At 39.2% G+C, this 24,843-nt stretch overlaps 4 protein-coding genes and 1 long non-coding RNA gene across 13 annotated transcripts; 3 read left to right on the top strand and 2 right to left on the bottom strand.

Annotated features, from left to right (window-relative positions):
- The first annotated feature begins 1,397 nt into the window (after positions 1-1,397).
- Positions 1,398-11,073, top strand: LOC107223213 (tuberin). Of its 4 annotated transcripts, XM_015662825.2 has the most exons (29): positions 1,403-1,627; positions 1,990-2,126; positions 2,270-2,469; positions 2,595-2,798; positions 3,035-3,209; positions 3,317-3,517; positions 3,812-3,953; positions 4,026-4,174; positions 4,520-4,692; positions 4,761-4,929; positions 5,073-5,294; positions 5,446-5,716; positions 5,836-5,960; positions 6,044-6,208; positions 6,323-6,488; positions 6,712-6,908; positions 6,976-7,092; positions 7,190-7,371; positions 7,451-7,667; positions 7,756-8,217; positions 8,328-8,508; positions 8,587-8,782; positions 8,871-9,057; positions 9,204-9,413; positions 9,478-9,647; positions 9,759-10,110; positions 10,220-10,360; positions 10,522-10,692; positions 10,775-11,073. In XM_015662825.2, the coding sequence occupies exons 1-29, from the start codon at positions 1,549-1,551 to the stop codon at positions 10,982-10,984; spliced, it is 5,571 nt and encodes a 1,856-aa protein (XP_015518311.2). In that variant the 5' UTR covers positions 1,403-1,548; the 3' UTR covers positions 10,985-11,073. The 4 variants fall into 4 exon arrangements, with proteins under 4 accessions (XP_046595231.1, XP_015518311.2, XP_046595232.1 ...); XM_046739275.1 differs by lacking the exons at positions 9,759-10,110; positions 10,220-10,360; positions 10,522-10,692; positions 10,775-11,073 and having other exon boundaries at positions 1,398-1,627; positions 9,204-9,417; positions 9,478-9,595; XM_046739274.1 differs by lacking the exons at positions 1,403-1,627; positions 1,990-2,126; positions 2,270-2,469; ... (1 more) ...; positions 3,035-3,209; positions 3,317-3,517 and adding an exon at positions 3,658-3,739.
- Positions 2,995-8,926, bottom strand: LOC124294378. The gene is made up of 6 exons (XR_006904289.1): positions 8,796-8,926; positions 8,355-8,489; positions 6,069-6,945; positions 5,799-5,989; positions 5,542-5,730; positions 2,995-3,202 (listed from the first exon to the last, which is right to left on the bottom strand). It is a non-coding gene; the product is annotated as an uncharacterized LOC124294378 (long non-coding RNA).
- Positions 11,074-11,999: 926 nt separating the features above from the next.
- Positions 12,000-13,019, top strand: LOC107223204. The gene is made up of 3 exons (XM_015662817.2): positions 12,000-12,183; positions 12,261-12,519; positions 12,842-13,019. Exons 1-3 carry the CDS (start codon positions 12,000-12,002, stop codon positions 13,017-13,019), a joined length of 621 nt encoding a protein of 206 aa, XP_015518303.2.
- A 1,257-nt stretch (positions 13,020-14,276) lies between these two features.
- Positions 14,277-17,598, bottom strand: LOC107223214 (hemoglobin-2). 3 transcript variants are annotated; one of them, XR_006904288.1, is made up of 5 exons: positions 17,460-17,598; positions 16,751-16,909; positions 15,826-16,051; positions 14,784-15,254; positions 14,277-14,619 (listed from the first exon to the last, which is right to left on the bottom strand). XR_006904288.1 is itself a non-coding variant. In XM_015662826.2 (4 exons), the coding sequence occupies exons 2-4, from the start codon at positions 16,903-16,905 to the stop codon at positions 15,126-15,128; spliced, it is 510 nt and encodes a 169-aa protein (XP_015518312.1). In that variant the 5' UTR covers positions 16,906-16,909; positions 17,460-17,598; the 3' UTR covers positions 14,724-15,125. The 3 variants fall into 3 exon arrangements, 2 of the variants coding, with proteins under 2 accessions (XP_015518312.1, XP_046595246.1); XM_015662826.2 differs by lacking the exon at positions 14,277-14,619 and having other exon boundaries at positions 14,724-15,254; XM_046739290.1 differs by lacking the exon at positions 14,277-14,619 and having other exon boundaries at positions 14,724-15,254; positions 17,410-17,548.
- A 397-nt stretch (positions 17,599-17,995) lies between these two features.
- Positions 17,996-24,526, top strand: LOC107223205 (facilitated trehalose transporter Tret1-2 homolog). Of its 4 annotated transcripts, none has more exons than XM_046739282.1 (5): positions 17,996-20,375; positions 22,147-22,426; positions 22,541-22,949; positions 23,047-23,287; positions 23,644-24,526. In XM_046739282.1, the coding sequence occupies exons 2-5, from the start codon at positions 22,152-22,154 to the stop codon at positions 24,057-24,059; spliced, it is 1,341 nt and encodes a 446-aa protein (XP_046595238.1). In that variant the 5' UTR covers positions 17,996-20,375; positions 22,147-22,151; the 3' UTR covers positions 24,060-24,526. The 4 variants fall into 4 exon arrangements, with proteins under 4 accessions (XP_046595238.1, XP_046595239.1, XP_015518304.2 ...); XM_046739283.1 differs by lacking the exon at positions 17,996-20,375 and adding an exon at positions 21,749-21,832; XM_015662818.2 differs by lacking the exon at positions 17,996-20,375 and adding an exon at positions 21,751-21,863.
- Positions 24,527-24,843: the final 317 nt, after the last annotated feature.

Here is a 24,843-nt window from a genome sequence, read left to right as displayed (position 1 = left end):
TCGATTCCATGCCTCCGAAAATTCAAGATCGAGAGAGAAAATGAAAAGTCGTTGGAATAATTATGAATATTAATGTGATGGAATACATCGAGCGCGTGTCGAATAGAATCCCATTTCGAAATGAATAATTCTTCTATTTTCATATTATAGCCGTATTATTGTAGATAATCTAGTTTGTCTCCTGGAAAATTATAAAATTTATAGTATGCATCACGTTTTAATCGTAAGTGGATCATGTATATTAATGTCGTACATGGACCGCATATACATATACATATACTTTTTGGTCTCCGCATCATTATTACATCTGATCTGTTATTATTCATGATCTATGTATACATTCTTTCCTCGGGTACCTAAACTTTATTTTGGAAGTAATTTATTCTTATTAATTTATTGTATCGCCGGCCTGGGCTTACCATTGCGAAGACTGTGTTACTCGGAAGGTGAATGCAGCCAGCATCATGTCGAAATCGGTAACTCTCTGATGTTCTGCAATGAGTTCTCAACTCTACCATTGGAACATCTCAGGGGGCGAAAGCGCACGACGATTTTCGGTTGTCACACCAAAGCCCATTAAGGCAACTGTCGTTATATTGTTCAGGCAACGCTCGATTTCAGGTCGACTACCTGGTGAAACTCAACTTCGAGGACAAGCGTTACGTGGTTCCTGCGCTCCCGGTCCGCTAACTGGAGAAACTCGACTTAGATAGCGGAGGAAGTGAAGGACGAGGTGGACTAGGAGGACAGTGGTAGTCGAAGGTGATTGAAGGTAGTCGGCGGTGGTAGGTGGTGGTAGCGGGTGGTAGTAGGTGTTAGGGGAGCTGGGGGGTGGTAGGGGGTGGCTAGAGGTGTTCGGTGGCGGTAAGAGGTGTTTGGAGATGGTCGGAGGTGATCGGTGATAGTCGATGAGGACGAGGATGACGAGGGGTGGAGGGGGTCGTAAGAGGTAAAAGAGGCTGAGGGGGACGTGGTGGATTCGGAGGTGGTTGGGGGTGGTTGGTGGTGGACGCGGTTACGTGTCTTCTCACGGGCTGGTCAAGCTGATCGACATTTCTAAGTCACAGTCGACAAGTAGTCTTATATACTTACTTTGTACCGACTCAATCTCAAGCTTCCATACCGACACTACTTTGGCTGCTACGAATGTCGGTGCGAGCCCGTTAGGTAGATTCGATAGAGCAAAACCCTCCCACGCTTCCAGGCCCAGCTGGGCCCAATGGCCCGCCGAAAACTGGTCATAAAAATTTACCCAGGGGTTATTTTCTTCAGTCAACGTCAATGGATTTAACCTTTGAATAGGCGCCATTTTTCCATTTTCGCAGACGATTTTTCCGCCATCTGTCGGTTGTACAATTGTATTAGATGTTCAGGGCTGTTCAGGGCCTATCGTTCGGCATCGTTTTTTATGGACGGTTCTTTTCTTCTCTCTGTACTCCATTTGACATGACCTAAAAGTTGTCTGTGGACACGACGAATGATTACCGCGATGCCGAATTCCATCCGCAATTTTTAGTAACGTAATAGAAAATAAATATACCATAAACAATGTCAAAAATGACTTCGAAGGATAAGGATAACAAAAATTTTCACGATAAACTCAAGCAGTTTTTCGGTTTAAACAAAGGTAACAATTATCATTTATTTTTTAGTTACGGGACTCGTATCACTTTAATTTCACAACATTAGTTTGCGCACTAATTTTTTAACATGTCAACATATCTATACGTGTATAGAAAAATAGATATACAATTGAGAATCCCATCCTCTAGTTATTCGGAATCACGTCCAACTTTCACGACTCGCATACTAAATAGACGAGTAGTGATTATAACCTAAAACGACGCTGTGTTCTCTATTTACGTTCTTTAAACAGATACCACACATCTATAAAAACACTTAAAAACAGTTAAGCCAGTCGATTTGCAATGATTTCGGTAATTTTTTATCCATATTTCATTCCTGCTTTACATTCTTACGCCTGAACAGGAAATTTCAAAAGTCGAGCGGATTTCACAATTACCACAGAGATTGAGAAGGAAATCGGCCCAGATGCTCCCTTACAACATCGAGCCAAAGGACTCAAGGACCTGTGTGATTCGGTCCTGAATCATCAATGGGAAGAGGTACATGAAAATTTGTTTCTCTTTCTCGTTGCAAATAGTTATTTTTTTTCATACTTGTAACAAGACAGAAAACAATCAAAAGCAACTTACATATTCAAATAAAAAAATTAACTAAATTGACTACCAATTCATTCTTACTTTAGACGGCAGCGGAGCGCTTGTGGCTCTTGGTCCAAGATTTGCTAGTTAAGGACAAGGATGTACCACGAGAATGCAGACATTTGACACTTCAGTTTCTCCGGTGTCTTGTGCAAGGGCAATATACCAAATTGTCTTCCTTAATGCGAGTGAAATTTTTCATGGTAGTTAAAAACCACGATATACCTGAGGACATTGGACCAAGGTACTGCTTGATTGATAAGATTAATTGTTGAAATGAAGTTCCAGAAATTAAGTTGTAAAATGGTGACTGTTGGAATATGATTTAGAAATCAGTTCGGTAACTATAATTGTTTCTATTCCTTGCAGATTGGAGCTGCTCCAAAGTTTAACAGAGAATGGAAAAGATATATTACATCTGGAAGAAAGGATAGGACCACTTTTACTGGATTGGATGCCGACTGTGACTGGAATTGATGGCAAAAGAGGAGCTGAATTTCTGTCATTGCTTGTCAATGTTATTAAATTCAATTCTGCTTGCATAGATGCTGATATTATATCGAATCTAGTGCAGTATGTATTTTGTACGATTTTCTAAATACAGGGTGAATTTCTACATTTATAGAAGACAACCATTACCATAACCTTTTATTTGTAGTAAAATGTCACGAATAATCCTTATCAGTCGTTTCCGTCAAGTATTAAGATAATTTCTCTTTTAAAGTGGTTTGACGACTGTTATATATCAGAGAAACTGAATTATTTCAAGTTAATTTAACATTGCAAATATATTTCTCATGTTTTTGCAGATACATTTGCCATTTGTGCTATTGCAGTAATAGTGCTGAGGTAGTTTCTGGATGCTTAGAAGCCCTTGACGCTGTTGTTTGCTATGGTAATTTACAGCCGGATTCACTGCCCACATTCATTACTGCCCTGTGCCGCAGCGTCAATGTAGAAACTTATTGTCAGATAAGCTGGAAGGTAATTTCGATTTGTAATCTATAATTTACTTACAAATTGAAGCATAATGTATGATTTAAATGATAGTGAATGTAAGCTGATTCTTCGATAACTTTCTTTCATTTTAGATAATGCGAAACTTATTAGGTACGCACAAGGGGCATTCAGCTCTCTATACAATGTGCAGATTACTGCAGGATCCAAACGTTCAGAGAGATGTCGGTTTACTGCGCGGAGCTGTCTTTTACATTAACATGGGTCTTTGGGGGACTCACAGAGTGCCGAAGCTGAAATGTACACCCACATCTGTTTTGCCTTCATTTCTTCAGGTATAATACAAACACTCTACTTGAAAAATCAAACTTGCCAATTTGTGAAATTCTTGGTCACTATATGATATGAATGTGTATGTATTTTGCAGTAAGATTTGTGCACGCATTAAATTTTCTCAAGCGGTTTAATACGTCTTGAAATGATTTGCAGCTGGTCTGCCTGTATCCTTATGCAGAGAAATACCTAAGTAACTTTTCCTCAATCGAAAAAATGTCAAAGTAACTATCTGTGAATGCAAAGATCAATCTATAAAATTAATTGAAATTTATAATCTACTCATTTTTTTTAAGGCGTTGCAATGCAATCATCCAATAGTTATGTACGAAGTCACTCTCAGCATCCAAAGATTGGTCAATAAATATGGAGAAGAGCTGCATGATCCTACTTGGAGTATCATATTAGACATAATAGAGGCAGTAATCATACATATAGGTGTGTGTTACATATCACAATTAATTAGCGTATAACTAAGGTACACAAATTTTTCATTACTTTTTTTTTCAGAAACTAGCAGTCAACCAGCTTCTGAACAGGTATCAGTAAGTCTACACGAAACAATCAATAGCATTGAAAATCTCCTGGATAATGGATATTACAATGGTTGTGTGCAGCGTTTCTATGAGCTAATTGAACGCTGCTCAAACTCCCGTCCAGTAAGTATTTACCACCATGTACAGCAATGCCAGAGGTCTATACTACTATAAAAACTTTTCCCTGCTATGTGAATTGTAGAAAGGACAGTTTCATCATTTTCATTTAGACGAAATTAGAGATGTTTGATTCTCATTTCAGTTGCATTGAATTCAAAGATTTTATTTCCTCTAAACTTTCAGAACTACTTATTTGAAATTGTTCTGTAGTTGGTTGAGCAAGTTTCATAGTCATATGAAAAGCTTGAAGTTCCGTTTTTCAATTTATTGATTGAAGCAATTTAATTTGATGTGTACTACCATAGACGTTATCAAATAATTTTTCAGTTTAATTACAATATTTTTCAGGAAATATCTGTACTCAGATTGATTGGCTATTTGTCTCACTATATAGACCCAACTCGTCATTTGTGGTTATCAAAGCTGAGCACTTTAATGGAACGCTATTTTAAAAATGAAACCAGAACCAATATCAGAATAAAAACTCTAGACGTATTGACAAAGGTTATAAAAATCAACAGGTATGAAAATTTCCTACCATAAAATGACTCATTAATCTGAAATATTACTTATCAAACTGTTTTTCCAGATCCAAGTACGAGGATGAGCTAATCGAAAGGATTGTTGTCCCATATCTACAACACCTTGATATGGATCCTGATATTACTATACGTAACGTTGCTACTCATTTACTGATTGATCTATGTATTGAGTGTGAAACAAAGCGATGCTTAGAGCTCTTGGATATATTGGAAAAAGTGAGTGCCAGTTAACACCATCATTATTAGGATTTCAGGCGATATTCTGCAGTGCAATTAAAATATTTGATATATACGAACGGGCTTACGTTCGTTGTGTGATTATATTTTGTAAACTGAAGATCATTTATCCTCTTGTCTAGATAGTGAACAAACCGTTTACATTAGAAACTCCAATAACCGTTGATACTGATGTAAAAGACGTAAAAACTGCTGTGGTTGGGGTGATAAATTTACTGAGCATAAAGATGTATCATTTACCCTCAAGCCATGTAATACGAGCCTACAAATTATTGGTCAATCATCTTGAACAGCATTACAAGGAACCCATGATTTTCCACAATGTATCAACCATCAGGTATTTAGTAAGTAACTATATTTTATTTTACCTGAAATCTAAGATTCTACTTCACCCAATGGCCTTTGATACTATATCTGCTACCAAGCAAAATTTATAGTTCATAATTTTATCTCAACTACTGGAAAGAAAATATAAACAAATATTTCGTATTTCAGATATTTGAGGCCTTTTTAAGAATTAGAGCCAATACCTGCTATCACCTTGGCTATCCTGATGCTGTTACTGGTGTTGTAACACGATTTAGCCCTTACCTGGTATTGGAACATGCACCGGCTGATAGACTTGGAAATAATGTAAACAGCGGAGGCGGGAACAGTCCACCACCAGCTAGTCCTGCACCATCACAGCACATTTCATGCCAGGTTACTCATATGTCGCTCGCCCATGCCTGTAAATGTGTGGTAATGTGTCTCAAGCAGGAAAAAGGTACTTGTCCTTGTCTGTTTTAGAGAAAAAATCAGATAATATAAAGTGCACGTTTTAGTGACCACTATCTGAAGCTTCTTACCTTCAAAATCTTGTATTGTTTTACTTCGATTTACCAGATTGGCGAGTTCTTCACTTGTTGCTAAGAGAAATGCCTCAAGTTATGCAAAACAAAGCACTCATCCTCTCAAGACATAGCAATGATATTGATTGTCTAGCTGCAGCTCTGTGCTCCATGGTAACGGTGAGTATTCTCAGGCATTACATTTTATCCTTTTATTTGTATCAGTTATACAGTGAATCTTATTGTGAATATGATCTTGGTAGGTGAGTGACAAATCTGTACGCTTACCAGAGACCCTATACAACACGCCTCCAAAGTTCACAGTGTCTGAATTCCGGGGATTTGTATTTCCGGTATTGGCATCTTTGGCATCATATCACGCACACCTTGAGCCAAATTTGCAGCAGCGTCTGATAAAGTGTTTGGAGGTAATAATATGATTTCAAACTTGTTAAACCTATTCATAAAGCCAAGTACTCAGCGGATTCACTTATTTATAGCCATATTATGCTTTAAGTGTAATCATTTCCTTACATTCTTAGCTTGGCCTCACCACAAGATGTGCCAGTCAATGTGTAACCAGCCTTACAACTTGTACATTAGAAATGCGTGATGCAATGAACAAGCTTCTATCCGAGGTTCTTCTGAACCTATCAAAAATCTCAGCAACAGTTTACATTGCTATCCCAATACTCGAATTTTTGTCAAGTAAGTGCTTTTACGATTTTACGAAATATGTGAGATTTAGGTTGAAAGACACCGATATTAGTTAACTATAGGTCCGCCCGTTTTCTATTGATCATCCTTCATGTATCTATACCAATAATATTATTTATAAATAAAAAACTATTTTACAAAAGTTAATTTTGCATACTAGTTACCAGTTTTATTTTTTTTGATGGGATATTCACGTATATCATGATTATTACAGCTCTTACAAGACTGCCCAAAGTGTTTGCAAGCTTTATCGGCGACCAGTATATGTCTGTATTTGCAATATCGTTACCATACACCAATCCCTTCAAGTACAATCATTACACGGTATCTCTGGCACACCACGTAATAGCGGTGTGGTTCTTGAAATGTCGCCTTCCCTTCCGAAGGGATTTTGTAAAATTCATTACTACAGTGAGTATTTCACAGTAGTCTATCTGTGATATCTGAGCTGGAAATTACAATAATACATTATTTATAGGGACTCAAAGCAAATGTGTTGGTTCCTTTCGAAGAGGGTCACTTGATGAAATCAGATTTAAATTTAATAAACGAAGATTCATCCAGCAGAAAACGAAGTTCTAGTTTGACTGAACAGGTAACTAGTTTATACCTGTACATGCAAGCGAAAGATAATTATGAAGCATAGCTGTAAATATCGGTACAAAGTAATAAGACTTGATTCTATACTATAGGGCAGCAGGGGTCGCAGAGAACGGCCTATAATTGCTAATCGTATGATCGGAGAAGGACGAGCACTAGATCTTAAACCACCAATTGATGAAGCTTTAATGACGTTTCACGTTGAACTCACAGAAACTTGTATAGACCTAATGGCTCGGTATACTTTTTCTACCTGTTCTGCCTTGCCAAAGAGGTACACGATATTTTCGTGGTTCACTGAAATAGTGGGACAGAATTGATCAAACCACTTTCTGTAATAAAATTCATTGCAGACTTCCAACAGCAGAATTTCTACTCAAAGAAGGTCAGTCTATGACTTGGTTATTGGGAAACCGTTTAATCACCATAACGACAAGTGGATGTAGTAGTAAAGCGACGCGTGGCGGACTATGCGATAACTGTTGGACTGCCTGTAAGTCCGAATCTCTTTCCCCAGAATACACTCTAAGGTATACACAATCTTCGTTGCAACGAGCGTCTAGTGGAGAAGTGAGTTTAATGGAAAAGTTATCTTTGGAAACAGTAAACAACATTACTGGTTTCTTACTTAGTTTTAAATGTATTTTATTTTATACAGGGTTCGAAGGAGGAAAATAAATTGATGCGACAATCATCCATTGGGTATGGTGGTTCCAACACTAACACGACCTCGAATTCTCCAATTGAAGAATCAAAGAAATTGCCTGAAGAACCAGAGACTCTGAAATTAGAATTCCCCAGCGAAAAGTCTGAGCAAGACGTGACTGAACCTTCAAAGCTTGAACAGATACTTTCTAGTGAAAAACAAGAGGAACATATTCCTTGTGCATGTTGGTGCCAGGGCTGGGCTGAGATTTATGTCAGGAGACCAACCGGCGACATGTCCTGGGTAATGCGGATACAGAATTCAATGCAATTTGAAACATCCCCTTTGGACTTTCCTGTCAATGATATCACAACACTTTATATGCCTACACCGCAATCGATAGAAAACAAAAATCTAGAACAACCGACCTATACCTACAATCATAATCAAGATCTTCAAGCTGAAGATATTCAGGTATGTTAATCCATTTACATTATATTTATTCACTGAAAACGGTTTTAAGTTTCGAGGCAATGTAAGTATAATCTATGGATATCGGTTCTTGACTTCGTAAACTGTTGCAGGATATGTTGGAAAACAATTTTAACCACCTGAATATGGAGCCTGAAATTGGCTTGCTGAAATCAGTCGCTTCGTCATCAATATCATCAGGTCCGATCGCTATCCCAGGATCTCCAGCACGTCGCAGTCCATCTCGCCAGAGTTCCCGCGACAGTCTTGAAGGCCTAGAAGAAGGTGACGAAGGTAATTGTTGTTTTAAATATGCCTATCTAATTTGCTTGAAAATTTTACTATTAAAAAGTATAAATATACCACATCCAGATTTAAGAAGATCCCGAAATCCTGTGCGGAGGTCTAATTCTAGTCCTGAAATGAGTGCAAATTGGAAAAATCCATTCCTCAATAAAGACAAATTGAGTCTTCAAAATGATCGGGACCTTGTTGCGGTTGATTCGGAAGGAAAAGTTGACTCCGAAATTAAAAAACATACAAAGACCACGTATGCAAAAGATATGAGGTAAGGTACCCACCTTGTTGTATGGTCCGGATAATAATTTTTCAGAATATCAGGTAAATTCTGCGATTAAGAATGTTTGCATCTTAAGGGTCAGCTGCGAAGCAATACCAGAAGAAATTTCTGGAACTGGAACCACCCCGCCGTCTGCGGAGAATTCTATACATCATCCATCAGGACTTCGTTCGCAACACTCGTACCCTGGAGCAACACAAACAACTCAGACACCAAGCGTTTCTACTAGTAACACTGTCCCACCTTCTCCCACAGCCACACAAGTATGAAATTTATCACGTTAAATGAAAGAATTCAACTACAATATTCTGCTCACGACTAAAATGTGATATACGACTGGTGAACGAGCTAATTCTACTGCGAATCTAAACATTTACTATCATTTTTTGTTCTCTTGCCCCAAACGCAGGCGCCAGGAAACTTCTTGTCTCTTCAAAATAGAGGTGTTAGTCTAATGTCTGGTATCCATTCGCAAATACAAGTGTCTACTGGAAAACCGCCACAATCTCCAACGCAACTTTACCCCCGTTTGAGCAACATCCACGATTCTGGATTGAAGCAGTCCCCACTAGCTATTGACACAAAACCTCCAATTGGTAGAAATCATCTTGCAGACAAAGTGAGTACACAAATTCTACGATTGAATAATATTTCAGAAACATAAATCGCTCTTAATTCTACAGAAAGATGATAAACCCGACCCATCCAATTTACCACCATTACATTTCCGAGATCGAGGTCATACCATATCTGTGATGAGCCCTGCTAAAAAAACCCGTGGTGAATGGGATAATATCAGACGTGGAAATTCACCACGTAACAAAGATCCTCCGAGAACTGGCATAAATCCTAGGTAAATGGTAACGCAGCTTCCTAGCATAAATAATATCGTTACTATCGTGATTTGTGATTAGAATCTACTGCTGTACAATTATTCTTACTGATCATTCCTTCTTTTTTACAGTTTTGTATTCTTGCAATTATATCACACTGCTCATTTTGGCACTACTACGGAAAAACCGTTATTAGTTTCTCAAACAGCAGCTGTACAAAGAGCTGTTAAGGTTCTGGACGCAATTCCTCCGTACGAAACTCATAAAATTGGTGTAATATATATCGGAATTGGCCAGGTATCGAACGAAGTTGAAATACTTGCAAATCAACACGGGTCTTTAAGGTATGCGGAATTCTTACAGCGTTTGGGAACGCTGATAAAGTTAAAAGATGTCGATTCACAAAGTATATTTCTTGGAGGCCTTGACCGGAATGGTGAAAATGGAAACTTTGCCTACATATGGCAGGATGATGTTATGCAGGTTTGTCCCAAAACTCTCGTCAGAGAATATCGGATGGTTCGAGTACTGAATTAATCTTCAAATGCCTCGAAAGTTTTGTATTCCGTTAACACGAATTTAACGTAAACAGGTCGTATTTCACGTCGCTACGTTGATGCCAACCAAGGAAAGTGATCCACAGTGTACTGGAAAAAAATTACACATCGGGAACAATTATGTCAACATTGTGTACAACGAAAGTGGGGAAAATTATAACATACAAACTGTGAAAGTGAGTTTATTCATTTAATTCTCGCAGATTTCCAATTTTGTTTCACTAGAATTTTTGATTTCACGACTGTTGGTTAATACACATTTTAAAAGTATCAGTTATATTTTGATCAGAGGAACTTCAAATTGCACCACCAAATACCAATCATTTTTTTTTCATAGGGACAATTCAACTATGCCTGTGTAGTCATTCAGCCTCTTGATCATGGCACGAACAGAGTTACAGTGCAAGCACGCGAGGAACTTGCAAAGCACATAGGTCACAGTGAACCCAAAATTATTTCTGACCAAAATCTCGCTATACTTGCTCGACAGCTAGCTCTTCATGCCAATGTAAGTGCCTTTTTGGTTGCATACATCAACAGGACAACTTTGGTAAATACAAGCTTCTTATATGTTTTCCATTCATTTATAGCTTGCCTCAATGGTTTCTTCGTCTCTGAAAACTAAAGGACATAATCCATACGCCTCAAATTGGCTCGAAAGACTGCGTCGTATTAAGCAATTAAGAAGCAAAGTCCTACAAGAGTGTGCAGCCAGTAATCCTGATGGACCATCTGACGATTTGTCTCCCAGATCAAACAGAAGGGTCCACATGGATGACTTTACAGAGTATACAACATAATAGTTACTGCTGTAATTTACATTGAATATGAATATGTATGTAACTGCTATTGGAATATAATGTTGAATAAAATATTATTTGGCTAGGTACTCCATATTCAGTTATTCATATTATTACAGAATTCCTCTCCTGATTTAAAGCGTTTAGGTAACCTTCAGAAACATCTCTGAGCATTTCCGAGCGACTCTGTTGTAAAACTAAATGTAATTTTGATATCGCAGAAGAGAAAATTACTTTCGCAACTTTCTAATTTCCTATGTTCGTGACTGTCCGTAGAAATATGGCATCTTTATTAAGTGATATTAGACAGAAGCTTTATAGCGCTATATAGATGTAATTTTATGTAAAGAATCTTGAACAATGAATGAACGATTTAGAAATTGCGATTGGAGATCACAACATTCTCGTCATATCTTTACAGTCATTCGGACGACAATGTTGTATTTTTTTGACACCGGTAAGACACCCAATGACCAGGACAAGGGACCTTCAATTTAATTTATTGTATTTAATCAGCATAATTCGCAACATTAAAATTTGGAATCTCTGAATCTCTCCAATATAATTTTGGCCGATCTCGAAAAGAGCTAGCATCGTTTCACTCAGACATTGTTCGGACGTGATTTCGGAGAGAATTTGTCGATCGCGCATCGTTTCAAATCGCGGCGACTAGCGAAACAAGAAATACAGTTAAACCGGCCATCATAAATCGGCAAACGTTTTCTTATTTTGCACGGATTCTCTCAGCAGCTTGTTCCACAATTTTCTTATTGTGCCTCCTCATTCTGATCATACTGGTCACAAGAAAGTGCTTAGGCTAAATTAGTGGTTTACAGAAGAATAAAAATCGCATTTTCGAAGCCAACATATTTCTTCGTTCTTGTCGTAACACCAACAGTGACTTGCAACGTTTCGTACGTTCATTTTCGTGAGAGACCTCGTTCTTATGTTTATTACCGTCACGGAAATTTAGTCCGAAACGCGCAAGATGATACGCGTCACTTATACAACCTATATGTTTACCCTCTTATTTCTGTATTTCTCCACGAGCAAGGTTGACCGAGCTCTGTGCACCATTGACATCAATCTTTCCGAGCTCGAATATCTAGCTGGACATCTTGACCCCTCGGAATGTCGACGTCTGGTAGCGGCACTTCATTACAATTCTTTCGAACTTCCAGAAAATATATCAGGTGCCGGTATGTCTACAGTTTTCCCCTGTATAATTTATTGGCACAGTTTCTAAACTACTATACCTAATTGCTCCCTTACCTAGAAAGAAAAGTGAACGATGATATCCCCTGCCTTCGGCAACTTCTTCATTGGAATAGTTCTCCAGGCGAGGGTCGTGGGCAAACTCATGAAGACGTCGAACACCGTCTGCGTCAGTTGAAACACAATGACCTTGCCGATTGGTTAGGAAAAACAACGTTCAAGCAGCTTCGGAATGATCTGGATAGAGCATTGCGCAATCCGTTCAGTGACCTGGAGTCAGAAGATACCGTCGACATAAGAGTTGGAAGCAACGATTCTACGTACATTCCATTCTTACATCTCTTTCCTAATTAATACCGCGATCACATTTGTGCGGTAAAGTTTCTATGCACGCTTGGTTCCTATCTTTCATAGGTATACCCGAATGTTGAGTCGCGTGGAATTTCGTTTCCATCTGAATAGAAGTCTAAATTTTCAATCAATATCTCAATTACTTCACGTTACTCAAACCCTGCACGTATTTTACAAGTTGAGTCCGGTGCCTTGTAGACCGTGAAGTACCCAGTACCGAAGCAAGTGCCTTTTCCGCCTCACGAGTCGTAAGGACAATGCTAATTAGTCAAGCACTTTTCATTACCTCAGATCTGGTGAAACGACGGAGTCAACGGATCAGCCCCCTGAAGAAGATCCTTGGCTTCCTGTGGACACTCTCATGTTTGCCACGTTAAGTTTATCGCTTACTGCCTTGGCGGTGATCTGCGTTTTGTTGGTATTCCACCATGTCAGGCTTTCGCTTGAACAGCGGAATAATAATAGGTAATTACCCTGTGGAGTACAGTCAACTGGAAGTGCTGGTACATTGGTTGAAAGGGTAAAATTAATTCGTGATATCCAGTGACTGCTCGATTGGTTCGGATAATGCATGTGCATGTAAACTTCTCATTCAAGCGCCATCGACCAGGAAAAGGGTGGGAGGAGCGGGTCAATCGTGAGAGGCGAAAAACAGAAAAAGAAAAAAAGGATTAAAAAACGAATGAAGCAAAATACCTCAATTACCCTCAGTGACAGTAAGAAAAACTTACTACCAAGCACGGATTCACTTCCGCCATTGCAGAAGAAGAAACGTTGCTGCGGTGTTTCGTGTAACATACTGTGATTATATCATATCATCAATATATTTATGCTTGACAGTCTGAAATAAAAACCTGATATCAGTCTGACAAGAGAATTCAATTTGCTTACCTGTATACATCTGACTCAAAAACCTTGGGCTATAATTTATCGTTAATAATATAATTAGTCCAAAATGATTTGCCGATTATTGTACATATTTGTCAGCCAAGTTTACTAACTCAATTTTTTGAATTCTGAGGCTGAAGTATGAGGTATAAGTCTGGTAGCATAATTGATGTTCAGTATACATTTTTTACCCTAGGTCCAGATTGATTTTTATTCTGGAAAGTCAACATCATGCGAATTGTACTATTATATGTGACCTGAACTATCAACTGACGATACTCAGACATTCAATCAAGAATCAAATCAGACTGAAAACGTAATCAAATAGAGTGCAGGGAGAGTCTCCAGATTAGAAGTTTGGCTGTATCAATCAATTAGCTTAACTTAATTCACTACCGAGGTGAATTGGCCAAGGAAGGCACGGTACGTACGTGCAGTTTCCGCAAGATGTAATAATTATTCCTGAATAGGGAAAGCTGGAGAATACCAATGTGATCCATTACGCGATATTGATCCACTGCTTCGTACTCGGCCTAAGTAGAATCAAATTTTGTAGATTAATTCACACGAATTTTCCGACTCGATTAATTAATGAGATCTTCAAAACCTGGAGCGGTGTTAAGATTGTTTATCTGCTTTCTAATAAAAGGGTTGGATAACCCCTCGACTTGACTTCTCGCACAGATATTCATCATCACATCGCATTATCTTTTATTGCTTGAACGTTTGCGTTTTAATGCCGCTTTGTTAGTTCAGTACCGGTCACCAAGTGATTACGTTATTTAATCATGTCGAAAGAGCCCAGGAAAAGGAGATAAAGAAAGGAAACGGAAGCCGTTCCGTTGTACTCATTTATTTTTATTTACAGTGAACGAGCCAGGTTGCATGAATAATAATTAATTTATAACAGTAAGTGTAAAAATCAAACTCCATGGTGATGCGAATGCAAAGATTTAGTGAGATCGAATTTCATTTATTAAACGCCCTCGAAGATTCTTAAATTCAATACAATATTGATGCGCAGCTGAGCAATTTTGTTAGGCACATGTATATTTGTAGAGAATTCCAGGCCAGAAGAAAACATGTATATTCTTATTGATTCTGTAGCAATCAGTTCGTGAACTGGTTTGAATTTCACAAAGCTCCGGTCAAGGGGATATTTTTAATGTGTTAAAATCCAGCTGCAGGGAGAACCACGATGGTATAATAATCTGGTAATTCCTTAATATTACCGAGTACAAACCGAATGATTAATGCGGGAGAAATTCAGTAACGGGCGTTTGAAAAACTTTGATTGTTTATATTATTATTACAAGAAAATAAAATTAAAAATGTGCAGACATACATTTAATATAAATAAAAAAGAAACGTGTAAATTCCTTCAGATTGCATATCCATCGTATCATAATTAACCCTCAGTCACATTCGTTTCCTACGATTCTCAACTCAGCAACGTGCCAACTCGATATCGTCATGTGTTTACGATATAAGTGGGATCGTTCTTCAGGCCACCGTAGTTACATCGAGGTGTAGCAGTATTATAAACAATTGTTGCGATAACATTGCTATGTAAAAAAGAACGTCATTCCTTCTACGCCGGTAAACTCCGTGAACGTCGGTTATGGTTAACAACAACATATTGCGCCCGCAGAACGAGGCCTTCAGCCTTGTTTATTCGGGTTAATCACTACGCGTACACCTTAAAGATGATGCTGTACACGAAGTCGAGAGCTTTGCTCCAGGCATTATTCACTTCTGGCGTCCACCTCGAGCCCAGAAATTCTTTGAAGACGACCAACAGTACCAGTTTTAGATTCTGAAATTATCACAGAGCATTGGCACTGGCAGTAAATGAATCGCTAATACCTTGATCTCATTTCTCAAGCATACTGTATAATATTTTTTTAAATAATACTTGGGAAGCAAATTACTTGATTCGATAACTGTAATACTGACGACGTAGGTATGAAAGGTGGCTTTTCATGCTTCGCTCTTTTCTATTAACGAAGGATCGAACAAGATGTAATACGTGTCCATTGTAATTATTCGCATACTAACAAGGCACGCTTATCTCTATGGAGCATCGTGATTGAAGCACGTTGCTCTTCACCTTGGCAATAGGGAATTTCTAATCAGACGCGAACTGAATATTAAATCAATACGACCATTGTTACAGTCAACCGGCGAGGACAGTTCGTGAGCGGGTAATAGAGCACAATTTAAATTTCCAACAAAGAAGCCGCGTTTAGTGATCAGCAATGGACACAGAATCGAATTTTTGTAAATATTTTCAATAGCTGGAATGGATAGCTTAAAGTCCTGGACTATTCTCGATTCCGATAAAACCAACGTACCTGTCAAGATAATAAGTCAAAGCTCAAACTCACGTTAAATTGTTCTACCGTCTGTCCACGCTTATGGTGTTTCTCCCCAAGGGATATTAGAATAGCTTCCAGCAAGCCTGGATCCTTCAGGGAATCAATGATGGTACTTAACGCGTTTGCGATGGCCGATGCGTGAGCCTGAAACCTTTTGTTTTTCGGTAGATCTTCGTGGGGTGTATCTTTGAAGGCGTGAAACTGACTCCGGTATTCGGGATGTTTGGTGAATAATCTGTTGAAAATATGTCAGAGGTAAGTTGTTTGAACAACCTCACGTAATCAGCCACATCTTATGGGTTATATAGACCGGATGTAGACGTTATTCAGGGACAACTTGTATCGGGGTTTTGTCAGAGAAGAAAGAAAAAGCAACAAGATCCCACCATCAAGTAGCAAAGCACGATTCATCTGAGTAGAAATACCGCGAAATTACTCGTCTGCTTCCGTCACATTTGTGCTAATCAGTGAAGTAAAAAATTATCTGACTAGGATTGGATCCAACGATTACCCTGTTCACGTATCTATTGATTCTCATGGAGGCTGAAATTCAGAATGATTTCTATCTGCATAACGAATAAGAAAATTCGTATCTAAGTTCAAGTTAGCTTGATTACATATCGTAAAAAGTCATAGTTTATCGGTAATAATGAGATAAGAATATTTCCGCAAGATTAAATTGCGCATCGAAATCAGTGCTTGCTACCGATTTGCTGATTAGCCATTGAAATCAGACTTACATTGTAAGCATACTGTGATAGTAAGTCTACACTTCTAACCCAGATCTGGTGAAGATACAAATTTTAGCAAATTTTATTTAAATTATAACGAAATCATTGTGTGAGTAAATTCTCATGCTCGATAATGAAATATAGGCTACTAGAATCGTACATCAGGTAATAAATTCGAGGGCGATATAATAAAAACCACTCACCTCATCATAACCGCTATTCCTAGTTTCATAGGATCCTGTCGCATGATCCCCCACGTTTCTGTGACCAATCTTTTTTGCTTTCCTGTCAGACCGCTGGCCGGATCTAATTCGTCATCACCGGAATATCCCCAATATGAAGACAACAAACCTCCCATATCGCTGAGGGAGTAGAAAAACGACAGTGATAAGCAAGGCATCGACTTACGATAAGGTTTTGGAGTGCACTTCAAAAAAGCCGGGGGGCAACACGTGCAACTTTTAATGGGAATGCGAGAATAGCCGGGATGAATGAATCGACTGAACATTTCACGGAAGACTCAAACTCTACAGGGGTAAAAGCTATTTGGTAATTACGATATTTCATAGCGCTAAAAATTTCACTGGTAGATCGAACGCCCCACGTGATTTTAATTAATCCTCTCCGAATTAATTTACAGCATGCAGAAAGGAAGCGGTGAACATTAATACGCAGGAAACGATTACTATCCGAGTTTCTGGATCGTCCAATTCTCAAATAAATACAGATTCTAGTTTCCAGATAAACGAATCAACTGAACCAAAGGAATTCCTCTATCACGAAATTCCATCACATTCCAGGATTGAACGGAACACGTCCTTTCAAGGGAAACGAATAGTTTTCAGTCTAAAATTTAACGGACCTGAAATTGCTGAATCAGTTTTCTTGTTTTCTCGCTGTAGAAATACTCACGTAGAAAAACGGGATGCAGGGATGGATAGAATTAACTTTTTCCCAGACTGCTTGTCGAACAACACGTGTCAGCTGATTGCGATTATTTTGTCACAGCGCACAACGTACTGTTTAAATTACGTACGTCTAAACTAGTTATTTAACAGGGTCACTGCACTATAGTATAATATATTATTCGCGTAGTGTCGAAACAGTTTATTAGAATATTCTAGCTACTGTCTGCTCGGTTGTAAATTTGCTAGATACATAAAATTAAAAAGTCATATCAGTGCACCGCACTCTTGGTACTCGGGTTATCGCTTCTGCTGCTGCTGCTGCTGCTGCTGCGGATCCCTGCGATGCTTTCACTGAATTGTATTTGGAAGCAGCCCGCCAGGACGGTCACATAAATATACCGACACTACTGCTCCTCCCTACCCTGCGCCGCCGAGCAAACCGACGACGACGACGCTCATGACTCTTGGGACGCCCTCGACGTCCCTCGCCGCCTCGCAGCATTGATTGCATCACTTAAATTGCCCTGCAACTCTAATTAACACGATGATACGCACGCAAGTACGGCACATGCACCTGCTGATCGATGATCCTTGCCACGCTTCGACGTCGGCGTAGATTATAAGCTCAATTAATTCAACCCTCCCACCGAACCTCGAAAATTTACACTTCGATCACCGAAGATCAAGGATCTCTTCGAAACGTCCCATAGATGAGGAGCGCCTTCCGAAACACGGACAGTTATGGTTTTCCGTAGCAAGTGATACGGGCAAATTTCACATCACGCTGAGATCTTTTTTCATGGACAATTGTCATCAGGGATGAATTCGGAAGTCCACGATTCTTGCCGTCGATTTTTTTTGGGATGAGATATCGAAATAGAATCTTAACCATGTTAACGGCGGCCGTATTGATTTTGTGATACCGTGGTTTCGATTCATCTGCAAAATTTTATGTATCAACAATTTCATCCTAGTTTATACAAGTTTCATACAAAGATTTGAATTCGCTCAGTCGTTTTCTGCATTGCAGGTGCTGCTCTGTCATATTTGTGAATTGCACGGTTTGACCTACAAAAATGAACGGTCGATGAGAGGAATCATTGCTCTATTTGCGTTGTATCCGAATGTACTGGATTATAAATCTTAACACGCACGATAAATGTTTCTTATATTTTTGACGTCATACCGGCGCATGGCGCGCACATCCTGCAGCAGACGAATTGCAGTATCTGGTTAAGTAGTTACATGCAAGACGGAGGAGAATAGGATATTTACGAAGGCATTTCACGTACCTGCCTACCTGCGAGACAAGACCTTCGGGCATACATCAGGGATTCGTTTTGCGTCCCATAAATTTTACAATATAGGAACGTGTACATGAAACGAAAAGAGTACGATTGTACAACGCGAAAAACCACATAGAAGCACCACGCCTCTCAATTCGATTCCTGTTTCTTCATAAATTACTAAAATATTAACACTCACGATTTTGTTTTGCCAGTATTCAAGACGTTACAATAAAAATAGCTAGACATGATCAAACGCTATTATTCAAGCTTTAATTAAACCAGTGGTGAGCGGTTATTCAGACCTATGTGGTTGTTTTTTTATTCGTTAATCGCCCCTAAATGTTTACTATGGTACGAGTATTAGTAATTTGTCGTGCGTGGCTGGGATAACCGTTTATAGATACCTTCGATACTCACAATCGGCAATTAAATAATATAGACCGTCAATTGCGTTGAAATTAATAGACAAGAATTGTGTGAATCATTAATTTTGCATTTATTTCCGTTGATTATTCAAATATTTTAAAAATAGTCAGTAAACAAAGTTTGTTAGATCTTGCTTGTGGTTTAACGAAAAACTTGTTCCATCTGCAACGTTTAAAAAATTTCAATTAGTACCTTTATTGACTGTTGCAGTTTAACGAAAATCTAACGACCAAACGCGCTGGTCCCGAATAAAATCGTAAATTAAAATAATCCATCCGTAAATAATCACTTGCGGTTGTCAAGCGGAATTAAAGCAGAACAAACATTACCTGTGCGGTGCAGGTTTAACCTGATATTCGCGGGGTTTCGTTTCCACGCAAGGTGTATTGGAATTGGGTACCTTGCAAAAGTGGGTAAGCGGTCTATAAATAGCATTCGTGTGCTGCCAATTGCGGCTTAGAAACGGTGTGTGCAGTAATTGAGTAAATACACTGTACAGACCTGAAAATTATGTTTGAACAATAATTCCGTACAGACTTTCATTAAATAATTCATTCAGTTTGCTCCGTATAGCATCACGTATTATACTTATTTAGATACGTGTGCCGCATCATACCCAGTATTTTTTTTTTTGTTGTTTTTTGAGATTTCCAAGACGGAATCGATCGTATTACTCAGATGTGGTGTGCAAAGATATATCGTACAACACGCGAACGACGAGAGCGACCACTTGAGTGAGAATGGCACTTTGGTTTAATCTGCATCAATACGGGCTATAGAGTAAGTGACCAACGGGAATTAGCGAATGAGGAGACCATTAGCCAATCTGCTTGATTGAAATTGACACTAGTCATGGGCGAGTTAACATTTTCTTGTGATTTTAGATATTCTTGCGAACAGAGTACATTGACTGAGCCGTAAGAGAATTTCGGAAATGGATTATAGGTTACGACCAAAAGTTGAAAGTGTGAAAATTTAACAAGGGCTGCGTTTCGTTGGTCGTAATTGCATGTTGCAAGCTGGCGGAAAAAAATAATAGTATACAATTCGAATTTTGAAGTACATATTCAGATTCCTGATTAGCGATTTAAAAGCCTTCAGATACCATATTAAATCAAAAGACGATGATTTTTTTCTGTGTTTTGAACCACTGTAAGGGATCCACCATTACAAGTTTTGGAAGTCTGACTTTGGATTCGTTATCGGTAAGCCAAAAAACCTCTGCCTACTAATTTCTGCTGAAATTCGAATAATATTACCCAGATTTTTTTACCACCGTATTGGTTTCGCTATTTTGGATTTCGTAAATCTGACCTCAGATTTGTGATCAGCCACCCAACGAACCTTCGGTAACAATTTTCATAAAAATCCAGATGTTTTTAGTTTTTTTCAGCATGTTGAATACGCCAAATGTAAATTTTAAAAAACCGCTTTGATTGACCCCAATGTCATAAAAATCCGGTAACTCGATCTCGAGATATTGTCGAACAAAAACATTAATCACATACACACACTCACTCATAAATTCTTTTTTTCTGAAAACAGAAAACGGAAAGTTAAATATGAACGGCGTACTTGGTAGAGTCTTCGCTACAAGCTGATCAAAAATTGATTGATTAACTTGTATGATTGCATGACAAATCCACGATTAAAGTATTAAGATAAAATAATAACGAAAACACATTTACTCTTCAAATTTGTGTCACTTCCTAAATATATAATGTCATTCCTGGCGATGCTACGGCGTTTACTGGCTGTCATGTGATAGAAAGTCTAAGAAAATCATAAACAGAACAATTCTAAAATCGACGAATGCAATAAAAATTGTCGTCGCAATACCAACAGAGCTTCTTATAACCATTCCTTTCAAGAGCTTGAGAAATTTTTTTACGCATGTCGAAATGTTACTACAAAATCTTTGGAAGATTGAATTTGCGGTTAAGACTCGAATCAATTGCCTTCGAAAAAACCCATAAATTATCACGAAGCAATTTGTATAGGGATTTTGATATTCTACCTTACCTCACTGATCAATTGCACATCCGAAATCGTGGAAGCCGCACGCATTGCATGCGGGAAATAATTGTGCTTGTACGGACGCGATTTGGATCATGGACAATTAAATTTTAGGAGCAGTGAAAGTCCACTTAGAATTCTCGAATTGGCAATCAAGATCGTCGGTGCACAATTTATATCCTAATCTCACTTTGTCTTCGATACACAAGCATACGTACAACGATTTTGAAAGTAAAATTCTGACGGATACCACTAACCGATGAGGTCACATTTTCCAACTTTACACTTCCAATGAATCGGGTCAGGGTTCAAGAGAATGTTGTCGCCTGCAGAGTCAGTTTCAGTCGAGGATCAGTCTAGTGTGAGCAGAGCTTCAAGGAACAAAGTGGTGAAGCTAGATCTTGGTTATGGTCTGGGATTAGTTGTCGATCGATTAGAGCTATCGTTATCAGTACTTCTGATCGATCTTCATCCTTAACCACCTATATGATAAAAGGGATTGGTGAATTTTTAAGGGGTTTAATCCGCTATGCTCGGTTAGATATTTCAACGATAACAATTGCTTCGCCGCGTTTAGTGATCTTTGGCTCGTGTTCAAGTCCACCGCTCGTGTTCGTGTCCATAAAAAAATATGGAAAAGTCAAAGGTAATGACGCAATCAGTTGCCGGGTTCGCAGGTGAGAGCCAATGTCTATCCTGGAATTGATGTATGCTTTTCTGCAAAAATAACGTAAAATTGTCAAATAATGTCACGCAATCTTTGGAGGGTGTTGATGTATGCATTGCTTGGGAACATCGCTCTCGATCAATAGATGGTAGTCAGTAAGTGCGATTTTTAGAAAACCAAGAGATCGCGTGCGTACGACGATACTTTGTTTTTGAAAAAGAACAAGACGCTATTCGAGCATCTATCTTTCATGTAAGTTCATCACGCCGGAATTTACCATGTGCGTTTTCCAGCAACCATGTCCGTGGCATGCGCCGGTTTTCATTTCGGATGGTCCGCTCCTTCGCTGCCAAAGCTTTTGGACGAGGATTCCAACGTTACCGTGACATCGGATGAAAGTTCATGGATCGTGAGTTTCTTTACATTTGGATGTGTATTCGGTCCACTCATCGGAGCTGCAGTGGTGGACAGATGGGGCAGAAAGTGGTCCCTACTTTTCACGGTTCTGCCTTACCTCAGTTCTTGCATCCTGATTGGATTCGCGCCGAGTTTTTGGTGGTTTGCCATGGCAAGGTGCTGTAGTTCTTCTGCATCTCAATTTAACCCGCAATCACCAGGTTTTCTACCAACTCACGAGCCGGAAATTTTCTGTTCACATCTTTGCCGCGCCTTTCTCTCCTCCTAAAGGTTCATCGCCGGTCTTGGTTCTGGCATCACCTACACCGTGGCACCGATGTACTTGGGAGAGATTGCGGACGACAGGATTCGGGGCGCGCTGGGTGCCATGATAAACCATATGCTGAACGCCGGTATTTTGTTAACCTACTGTGTCGGGCCGTGGGTCAGCCCCGTGGGTCTAGCTGGCATGGGAGCAGCGTTTCCACTCCTGTTTGGTCTGATGTTCTTCTGGATGCCAGAGTCACCGTACTTCTTGGTAATGAAGGGAAAGATGGATCGCGCTGAGAAAAGTTTGCTCTGGTTCAGAGGGACGAGTAACGTGATCGAGGAGCTCAAGCAGGTTCAAGAGAATGTAGAGTTCGATCAAAAAAATGCTGGGACAGTTAAGGAGCTGGTTATGATACCTGGAAATCGCAAGGTTCGTACTATGCGCCGTTTTATTGTTGCGCCAACCTCTCAATTTCCAACTTCTAGTTTCAAAAACGTGAATACACTTTACAAATCCACTTGGCCAGGCTTTGATCATCGTCATCGGGTTGATGATAGCCCAACAGTTCAGCGGTATTGGGGCTGTGCTCGCCTACAGTGGCCTCATATTCGAAGCATCGGGATCCAGCCTGGATTCAAGTATTTCCGTAATCATTATTGGCGTGGTTCAAGTCCTCAGTGGAGTGCTCACCATATTCACTGTTGACCTGGCAGGACGAAAGCCATTGTTGTTGATTTCCGCCTGTGGTTCGATCCTGTTTCTCGGAGGTAGGATATCAACTTTCATCACAAACTTTGCCAAAAAATTATCGCGATGTTTTGACCCATTCAGTTATTCGCTCTTAGCTGGCCTCACGTCAGCTTATCTTTATGATGTATGGTTACTTCGATATCTCAACCGATAGATTATCGATACGGTAGCCTTGATTACACTAATCTGTTACGCACATTCGTCCTTCGGTATATGCACATTTCATAATACGATCAAACGACACGATAGCACGACACTCACCACCAGTGATAAGAACAATAAGACCAACCCAATAGCGATTCTGAATATAATTATAGTATGTTTGATCTTGTCAATGAAATTGAGATAATGAAAAATCGTTCTTAATCAACAGGAGAAGCATTGTACTTCCAGCTCCAAGCGGTCGATGTCGATGTCAGTTCGATCTCTTGGCTTCCGGTTACCGCTATCGTTGGTTACATAATCGTGTACACGATAGGACTAGGATGTCTTCCTTACGTCGTACTTTCGGAAATATTTCCATGCAACGTTAAAGCGTTGGCGACTATGGTTACCTCGATATTCGGGGCTCTTGGTGGAATGGCCGTTGCCAAGCTGTACCAAGTCGTCGCTGACGAGTACGGAATCCACGCTTCATTCTGGGGATTCGCTGCGATAACCGTATTTTCGATGATATTCATTTACTTCGTCATCCCCGAGACCAAGCAGAGGTCTCTGCGCGATATACAAGAGGAGTTCCACAAGACTACGGAGTTCAAAGCGGTGTCAGACAAGTCGCTGGATCCTTGATCACTATCTTGAACCTGCGACGATACTTAATAAGCGTGGTAAAATTATCAGAGGTGTACTTACGAAAAGGATAGTCACGATGAGGTGACAATGTTCAATTCCTGATGTACAGTTCTGATCGTAGAGCCACCGTAAGAGGCTCTCCACCACTATTAATTGATCGCTTCGGCTAATATTTTCCAAGGATCTTCTTACATTTACTTGTTCATTATTAATCCATTAGGCAATTTACTCAATGCAATAGAGAAATGATTTTCTTGAACACTGAATGAGGTTGTTTACACAGAACCTTTTTCTTCTCACAAAGATAACGTGCAATAAGCCATTGGGACGAATTTGGGTATCGAACAAATCGGTATATCTCAAGATCGATAACCATACTTCTGTGTAGTTGTAAGTTTCTCCTAAAGCTCAATTATACGAGTATAAGTTAATATGCAGATGTAATTAAACAAACATTATTTATAGTTCCAGGTTTCCCTTTTCGATTATAAAATTCCAGTCTTCATTCGCCGAATATCATTAATTTTTAAACTACAAAAATTTTACAAAAATGTACAGTAATGTTCATTAATGCCTAATTAGGCATCCGGGCTAACTTGTTTTCCGAAGTGAGAGATTGGGAGTCATTGTTACATAATTAGCATAGAATCGAACTCGCGTTTCGTGTCGGACTGAAAACAAGTCAGCTCGAAGCCCAAGGCATTAATGAACATTACCGTATCTAGTATAATTAGTAATACAGTTGCGATTATACTAGGATCGATTTGCGAGTATCGTATAT

This window comes from Neodiprion lecontei, chromosome 5 (assembly GCF_021901455.1).
Source record: "Neodiprion lecontei isolate iyNeoLeco1 chromosome 5, iyNeoLeco1.1, whole genome shotgun sequence".
Classification (NCBI taxonomy): domain Eukaryota; kingdom Metazoa; phylum Arthropoda; class Insecta; order Hymenoptera; family Diprionidae; genus Neodiprion; species Neodiprion lecontei.
The sequence above is the reverse complement of the archived record's forward strand: the minus strand, read 5'-3'. Positions and strand labels throughout refer to the sequence as shown.